At 55.2% G+C, this 8,919-nt stretch overlaps 1 protein-coding gene across 1 annotated transcript in view; it reads left to right on the top strand.

Annotated features, from left to right (window-relative positions):
* The window catches only part of LOC104127265 (nuclear receptor coactivator 1), a gene marked incomplete at its 3' end in the record, with an annotated part of 123,325 nt that extends 114,764 nt beyond the window's left edge, over positions 1–8,561 (top strand). The window contains exons 11-12 of the mRNA XM_009639920.2: positions 5,059–5,224; positions 8,376–8,561. Coding sequence (XP_009638215.1) covers positions 5,059–5,224; positions 8,376–8,561 — 352 coding nt within the window. The remainder of the gene's footprint in view (positions 1–5,058; positions 5,225–8,375) is intronic.
* Positions 8,562–8,919: the final 358 nt, after the last annotated feature.

Below are 8,919 nucleotides of genomic sequence, written 5' to 3'. Positions count from 1 at the left end.
CCCAAACCCCGGCCCTCAGCACCGCCTCTGCCCGGCTGTTAAATCCCCCCAGGGCTGGGGACTCGACCCCTTCCCTGGGCAGCCCCTTCCAGCCCCTGACAGCCCCAAGGGGAAGGAATTGTTCCCCATGGCCAACCTCACCCTGCCCTGGCACAACTTGAGGCTCTTTCCCCTCGTCCTATCATTTCCCCTTTGAGATCCATCATCTAGATTAACGTGCCTCCAGATGAGGAAGGCCCAAGTCAAGATGTGCTCATTTGGGGAGGCACATGGGAGCCTGCAGGTGGGCAGTGAACCTGCCGTAGGCTGGGTACCCGCGACCATGCCCCAGTGGAAGGCACAGCATCCTCCTGGGAGATGCACGGGGTCTTGCACGGAGCCACCCCAACCTGCTTTCACCACACTGGGAGCGTGTCGGGGAGTGCGGTTGTAGCCAAAATTAGGCAAAACGCTGGGGCACGGGAAGAGCTTTGCTTGCCTGGTCTCCCAGACATCCACGTGCAGGATTCACTCGCCAGCCAGGGATTCAGGTAGGCTCTTTGCTGACCATCAGTGATGGTTCCAGGTATTCTATCCTTCAGAGAGGGCAGAAAGCCCTATTAATTAAACGAGGCTGTGCTAATTGAGTTCTGCTCGCCAACAGGCACACAGAGCTCGGAGGACTCGAGCCTGGCTGTGTTTATAAGCCCCTCTCCTGCACTGTTGGAAGCAGCCGAGCATTTTTAGGCTCCTTCATGGCTTTTCGGTTCCAAGTATCCCTCCCCAGGCAGCTGGAGAGCGTCAGGATTATATGTTGGACCATACTGAGTGCTTCCAAAGAGTTAATAAAAGAGGCTGGAGAGGGTTTGCTGAGCCTTAAAACGTGTTTTTCGAGCACGGAACACACTGCTCAGCAGCTAAGGACCGAGTTTCATTTCCACATGTTTTCTGTTACTGGCTGCTTTGGTGCCGCGTGGGGAGGGGGAGCTGCCATTTCGAATAAAATCTAGCGCTTGCTAGGTTTTTGTTCTCATGTGTTCTTCTCTGAAGAATCAAAATGTCAATTAGGAGTGATATTAATTGTGGGACAGGCTCTGCAGCTCACCTTCTGCCTGGAAGGAATTATTTCCTTTCTGCATCCTTTCGCTCTTAAAGGTCTTTTCCAACCAAAACGATTCTATGATTCTGTGGATGTACCCTATGGAAACGCCCCAGGTTTGCTTGGAGCCACTTGTTCATGGGGTGAGAACAAACAATATTTGGGTAGGGCTTGGGAAAGAGCTAATAGGAATGACAAGAGTTAAAAAAAATTGAAAGAGTTAAAAAAAGAAAAAGCAAAGTTTTGAAAGGGACTCTTCATCCTTGCGCTTCCAGGCATGAGCTGAACTTCAGGTAGGGGAAGAGAAAACTTTCCTTCAGGTCACACTGTCTTAAATCTGCCCTTGAGCAGGGTGCTGGGGAGCAGGCAGCTCTGCCAGTACCTGGGAGCGCTCAGCTCCCTCCACTGTCCACACGCATGGAGGAGTCGTCCAAAGAGAAGTCATGGATGCTCCATCACTGGAATCCCAGAATCCCAGCATGGCCGGGGTGGGCAGGGCCCCCCAGAGCTCACCCAGTGCCACCCCCCTGCCCAAGCAGGCTCACCCAGAGCAGGGGGCACAGGACAGCGTCCAGGCGGGGGTTGAAGATCTCCAGAGAAGGAGACTCCACAGCCCCCCTGGGCAGCCTGGGCCAGGGCTCGGGCACCCTCACAGTCAACAAGTTCTTCCTCCCGTTCAACTGGAACCTCTTCTGCTTCAGGTTGTGCCCATGGCCCCTTGTCCTGGCGCTGGGCACCACTGGGAAGAGTCTGGCTGCGTCCCCGTGACCCCCACCCTTGAGATATTTGTAGGTGGTGATGAGATCCCCTCTCAGCCTTCTCTTCTCCAGGCTGAACAAGCCCAGCTCCCTCAGCCTTTCCTCCTAGGGGAGATGCTCCAGTCCCCCCATCAGCCTTGTTGCCCTCCTCTGGACTCTCTCTAGGAGTTCCTCATCCTTCTTGAACCGGGGAGCCCAGAACTGGACCCAGAGCTCTAGGTGGGGTCTCACCGGGGCAGAGTAGAAGGTCAGGTTGGATGGGTTCTAGTAGAAGAAGTCCCTGCCCATGGCAGGGGGTTGGACTAGATGACCTTTAAAGGTCCCTTCCAACCCAAACCATTCTCTGATTCCATGAAACATAAAGTTTTGCCTTCTTTTTTGTTTGCTTTTTGGTCTCAGTCTACATTTCAGCTTGTTTTTGCAAGCAGGGTAGAGTCCTTTTCTTGAAAAGAAGAAAAAAAGAGGAGTGATGACAGAGAGCTGGAGATCCTTATGGAAATAGCAGCCACCAGGAGCCAGGGCTCCACAGAAAATTCAAATGATCTGAAGCTTGCCATAAAATCATGGGATTATTTAATTTGTGCAAGTATTTTGTTGCCCAAGTGTCTTGGGAGGAGTAATGCCTCCATTCCACGTGAAGGTCCAGCCATGGATGAAGGTTTGCTGGGTGGGTACCACCTGGAAGCATCCCTGACCTCCTCACCAAGCTGATTTCACACATGGGGCATCCTACGAGCCAGAGGAAGGGCAGAGATGAGATGGTGTCCTTTGGTTTGCCTTTTGGTTGCCACTGATTTTGGAACCTTGCTTTTGCCGGGAGCTGGAGGTTGGGGAAGAAGAAGCTGTTCAGAAATATCCAGCCACCCCGTGTTTCCATCCCTTGCACCCCGTGGGTTTTCTTGCCCATCTGGGTCAGAAATGGCTCGTGGAGGTCTGAGCCTTCTCTGGGCATGACTGGATGGCCCAAGCTGCTCCAGCCCTCCAGCACTGTGTGTTTTCTAGATGTGGAGGAGGAATCAAATACCCATTAAAGTGGGTGCAGATTCCAGGTGCTCCAGAAAACAACTGCTAAGATCCCTGCTGCCTTCACGTGTCCTTCATTCCCACCTCTCCATCCTCCAACCTCTTCACATACCCAACGAGCAGCACAAGAACCTCACTACTCCCCGATTTATCTCTGCTTGGCGTCCATTTTGGATGTCCACAGCTCCCTCTGTGCCCTTCTTCTCCCTCTGCCTCCAAAGTGACCTCCCCTGCAGGAGGAGATGGAGTTGAGGAGATGTATTTCTGCTGTATCGTGGATGTCTCCCATTTGCTTCGGTTCTCTCTTGAGCTTTAAAGTTCTGCTTGCTCAAGAAATGACGTTCTTTGGAAGAGCCGAGATGCAGAGCCTGCTGCTGGAGTCAAATTTGCCGCCTTTAATTCTCCCTGTGAGCCTGGGTTTAGGAGGATATTCTGCTTCTCAGGGCTCTGAGGTTAGGATTTGGTGGAAAGGATATGGGGGAAAAGCAAGAGACTGCTTAGTCCATTATACACTGTAATATTGATGCCTGCTGCTCGCCATGCACTTTTCATCATCGGTGGTGTCTAAACATCGTTTAATTCACAACATGCTACTGTAAAGGAAAAACAAGCGCATGCCTTGTCGCGCATATTAAAAATCTCCAGTCGTCTACCCCGGTGCTGCGTGAGACTGGAGGGAAGGGGGGGAAAAAGAGCGGTGAAGGTCAGGAAGGAAATCTCCGATGTGGTCGGACCCCATGAGCGGGGTCTCTTGGGTCTTGGATGCTGGACTGGGCTCATGGTTTCGATGGAGCCGCCGTTGTTGGAGGGTCCATCCCAAGGTGGAGCTTCCTGCAGCCGCCCCGGGCTTTGCCCTCACGATGCACCGCCCCGCGCATCGTGGAGGGGAAGCTGGAGACAGCCGCAGTGGCGATTGGGATCGCCGCCGGGTTGGAGGATTTTTTCTGAGCTATGAACTATTTCCCGCTAGGATTTAGGGAGAAAATTCCCATGAGTCAGGCTCTGGAATGGGCTGCCCAGGGAGGTGGTGGAGTCCCCATCCCTGGAGGTATTTAAAAGAAGGGCAGATGAGGTGCTGAGGGCCAGGGTTTAGTGGTGGGATGGCAGGGTTAGGTTAAAGGTTGGACTCGATGATCTCAAAGGGCTTTTCCAACCAAAGTGGTTCTATGATTTCTACTGGCAAGGGGCAAAGCTGTCGCCTCGGTGAGAGGTCTTTACCGCTGCTCCGTCAGCCGGGGAAGCGCAGGGGGCGCTCCCGGGCGCCCCGCCACCCCCAGCTATTGATCACGGGCAGGGGCTGTCGGCTGATGGCAGAGCCTCTTGTCGAAGCCAGAACCCAGTTCCTGCCAGATTTCTCCATCTTCTCCAGACCAGAGCATCATTCCCTCCACCAAATACAAAGATTTTTCCCTAGTGCTATCAAGTTGTCTATTAATTACCCCGTGTTAATGGCCAGGCTTTCCCTAACGCCGAGGGGCAGCTCTTCTGGAAGCGGTACGAGTCCTTAGATTTCAAAGCATTTTAGCTTCCCTGGAGATATTTTTCTTTTTAGCCAAAGCTCGTTTATCTCAGCCCCTTTAATCCCAACCTGCTGCTTTGCAGCACCGCTATTACAGCCACTGGTGCAAATCCCTTTCCCAGTAACTTTCCCATTTATTTGAGGCCTCGGGCTAAACATCTACACTTCCACTCTTAGCACTGATGAAGGCTGGAAAAGCTGAATGGTATTTTACTAGCCCATTGAGGGTAATTACATGCCCGAGGCCAGCGTTGCTTTTTGGACACTTGTTCCAAAAAGTCACTTCTGTTTCTTTAGAACAGACCATTTTTTTATTATTATCATTTCAGCGTAAGCCTGGGTATATTAACAAAGCAAATTAGCTCCTGTTTTAAATAGCTGGCGGTTATACGTACCGTTAATAATTCTGCTAATTGCAACGCGCGAGCATCTCGAAGCTGCTGCCGAGGACCGGGCTCCGGGGTGGGGACCCGTGCGCGGCGGGGGGCCAGTCCTTGTCCCCCCGGGGTGTGCACCTGGCCAGGCAGAGGGACGCGGGGTTGCTTCTCCATCCATGCGAGATGCATTTCGGCGAGCAAAGGGAGGGGGGGGGCTGCGTGCAGGCGAAAGCCACGCTTGGTCTCGCTGAGGTTGGGCTCAGCCATCGCCCTGTGATTTGATTTTTTTTTTTCCTTCCTTAGTTTGCTGCTGAACTGGAGCAGCTGGACCAGCTCCTGCCCTCGCTGGAGAAGGCGGCTCAGCTGCCCGGCTTGTGCGGACCGGAGAGAAACGAGAGCGGCGTGGCCGGCGTGGCCGTCAAACCGGAGATGCTGGCAGGCCCGCCCCCGGGCCCCCCTGCCAACAGCCGTGATGGGAGCAGGAGGAGAGGGATACTGTCCCTCCAAGATGCGTGCGTGGTCACGAGGGAGCAGGCCGGCGCAGCTGGAGGTGTTTGAGATTTCAAAGCATGGCTGTTGCTTCCAGACAGGGGTTTGAGACTGAATGCGCTCAGGTGCGGCATCAGGACCTCTTATCTAAGTGTGGGGGGAAAAAAAAAAAAAAGACCTGATTTTTCTCCAAAGTGAGCGGTTTTACCAAAGAAAAAATTAGGATTTCTCTCCTGAAGGAGCCTGCAGGCAAATCATAAATTCAGGGTGTTAAGTAGCAAAAGCCTATGTGGACCCCATGGCTGGAGGCTCGAGCTGGGGCTCCTCAGGGTGGGCTTCCCCAGGTTGGGCGGTAACAGAGGCCCAGCTATTCCCAGCGAACCGCTGAGATCCGCCATGGGGAAGGCAGAAATTTGCCCAAATGAGTGCACGCAGTGGCTCCTGCCATCGCGGCATGCTCGCTCAGAGCCCATGCCACGCGCTTGCCCTGATGGACGTCCCCGTGATGGACGTCCTGTGATGGATGTCCCATGATGGACGTCCCCGTGATGGATGTCTCCATGATGGATGTCCCGTGATGGACGTCCCCGTGATGGACGTCCCCATGATGGAGGTCCCTGTGCCAGCCCCAAGCCCTGTGGTGCAAGGGATGCTCCCCCGTTGCTACCACGGCATCCCCGGGGCGGCGTGCTGGAGCCAGCCCCAGCCCCAGGGGGTTTTTCCCATCCCACGCTTGATTTTTCATGGATGTAATTATCTGTCACATCCCCTGTGTCGCTGCCGCTGCAAATCGCACTGAGTCTTGGAGCTTTCAGAGCAGAGGGAAGGAAGACCGAGCGTCAGGACAGGGCCCAGTACAAACCAGTTAGCTGCTGGTCCACATCCTACCCAGGGAGGGATAATTGTCCCATTACTTATTCAGCAAATGGAGATGAGGAGGTTTTGGGTTCCAGCCCAGTGAGAAGCCCGTCAGGCGGCTCTGGCAGGCAGGGCTGGGATATTTTCGGAGGACTCGGGTTGCAGAAGCAGAGCCTTTAAAAGGGTAGGAGCATCGTAGCAGAAGGAAAAGCAACACGGTCATGTGAACATGGCCAAAATCGTGCCGTGAAGTAGGCTGAAGCCCACCTGGGAGGCTGGATTTGCAGTGGGTGCTCCGAGGGGACCCTCCAAGGGCCCTGCTCAAGCATCACGCTGCCGAGCGATGGCCTGGGGGTCTCTAACCCCCCCCCCAAAAAAAACCCTCTGTGAGCTGCAGGCAGGCTCTGGTGCAAAGTGCTATGGGCTGAAATGTCACCCTGCCTGCGGTAAATCATAGGGGAAGAGTTTGGGGGCTCATGAATCGGAGTGTCGGCCAACAGAAGATGTACAGGGTAGGGCGTAAGAGATGGACGCTGGAAGGGGAATGGTCTGATGGACGAGGGGAAATGGTCTGAAGCTGCGCCAGGGCAGGTTTAGGTTGGACATTAGGAAAAATTTCTTCACAGAAAGGGCTGTCAGGCTCTGGAATGGGCTGCCCAGGGAGGGGGTCGAGTCCCCATCCCTGGAGGTATTTAAAAGAAGGGCAGATGAGGTGCTTAGGGCCAGGGTTTAGTGGTGGGATGGCAGGGTTAGGTTAAAGGTTGGACTCGATGATCTTAAAGGTCTTTTCCAACCTAAACGATTCTGATTCTATGAAGGGTGATTGAGTGAGGGTGCCCAGAGGCACTGGGGGGCCGTGCTGTGCCTCCCCTCCATCGGGGACCTGTCTGGAGAGCGAAAGGGAGCTGTCAGCCCCATAGCTGTGGACCCATTCAGCCATCACCTCCGAGCCGAATTCATCGCTAGGTTTATCGCTCGGGATGAATAGTTCCTTGCCAAGGACCCGCTTGTCCCGGGATGGAGATGGTTGGTACCTTCAGCAGCGGCAGCGCTCGTAATGCTCCGACGGAATTAAGAGCGGGGCTCATTGCCGGTGGAGGAAAGGGAATCCTGCGTCCAAGTCAGAGCGGGGAGGAGGATGAGCACGGTTGCGGCAGGGTGGGATGGCAGGGTTAGGTTAAAGGTTGGACTCAATGATCTCAAAGGTCTTTTCCAACCAAAGTGATTCTATGATTCTGTGCTTGAAATGCCAACTGCTGCCCTCCAGGGTGCCAGCAGATCACATAGCGGTCACTGCCGAGGAGCTCCACCACGAGCCTCGCTGGAGGCACAGCCAGCAGGTTTAACTCCTGCGGGGTGGCAGTGCTGCCCCCCTAAGCCGGTCCCTGAGGATTTAGAGGTGCTGCTTGGCAGGGAGAGGGGTTCCTGCCAGCCATGGCTGGTGGCCGCCCGCTTGCGAGGCTGCCTCTTACATTCATTTTCCAATTCAGCGTGAGCATTTGAGACGTGCTCCCCGACAGCAAACCGCAGTTGATCATGCAAAAACCTACCTAAATAAAAAATCAGAATAACGCAAGGCCTAATGACATCATTTTAATTGATTTAAAGCCAGCAGGTGATAGACAAGAGCTGCACGGGCAGCAAGGCAGCAGCGCTGCCGAGGCTCCCCTCCAGCTGCCGGGCATAAGAGGGGCTCGGCTCCTGGGCTGGGGTCGCCCCTGGAGGGAGCAGAGCCTGGTCCATGCGGCTACATCCAGCGAGGGAGCTGCACTTCAGCTTCTATAATTCACTCTGGTCCTGATACCCCGCTCTTAGCAGCACCCAAAACCTCTCTACACACAGGAGACAGATGCAGCCCCCATCCCCCTGCCTTTCTTTCAGTTGATTATTTTTAGTTTTTATGCCCAGCAGATTATTTTAAGCTCCAGCTACTGGTTTTGGGGTGCCAGCCCGGCTCCTGAATCCCCTTACCCTCACACAGCGTGGCACAGCGTGCAGGAGCTGCGGTGCTGCCCGGGGGCTGTTGTCACCCGGGGTGGCTCCCCCAGGGTGGCTGCGGGTGACCAAGCCACGCGTGGGACAGAGCCTTTGGCTTTAGGCGAGGTGACATCCCACCACAACCCCCTTCTCACCCTCCAAACTTACCGACGCCAGCTCCCTCCCTGGCAGGGTGAGGATTTTGCTGAGTGCCGGTGATCTTGCAACGAGCCTTGGGAAGAGATCTGACTTGTGCTTTTTTCCTTTATTTTTTTTCTAACGTAATGAATCTGTAGCGATGAACAGCGGGCAGGCCGTGCAGGCTGGCCGGACCCCGTTTGAGTTCTGCGACCCCCTGGAGCCAGCGCAGCTGAGGCCGGTTCCTTGTCCCGCAAGCAATGGCAGCAGCCCGCACGCCCGCGGGCCATCCCAGCAGGGCAGGGGCACGGTGACCGCACCAAACCCCTTCCCACCCGACGCAGGTACGTCCAGCCGCGGGCATCCGCTCCTCTCTGCCCTCTCCAGGTTATGCTAAGGCTTTCCAGAGAGTCCAACGGGACAAAACCCGATGAAATTCAACAAGGGCAACTGTTGGGTGCTGCCCCTGGGGAGGTTGAACCCCATGCACCAGTACGGGCTGGGGGCTGACCTGCTGGGAAGCAGCTCTGCCCAGAGGGACCTGGGAGTCCTGGTGGGGGACAAGGTGGCCATGAGCCAGCAGGGTGCCCTTGGTGCCAAGAAGGCCAAGGGCATCCTGGGGTGCATCAAGAGGAGCGTGGCCAGCAGGGCGAGGGAGGTTCTCCTCCCCCTCTGCTCTGCCCCAGTGAGACCCCACCTGGA

Source organism: Egretta garzetta, unplaced genomic scaffold (genome assembly GCF_000687185.1).
Source record: "Egretta garzetta isolate BGI_Z169 unplaced genomic scaffold, ASM68718v1 scaffold325, whole genome shotgun sequence".
Taxonomy (NCBI): domain Eukaryota; kingdom Metazoa; phylum Chordata; class Aves; order Pelecaniformes; family Ardeidae; genus Egretta; species Egretta garzetta.
The sequence above is the reverse complement of the archived record's forward strand: the minus strand, read 5'-3'. Positions and strand labels throughout refer to the sequence as shown.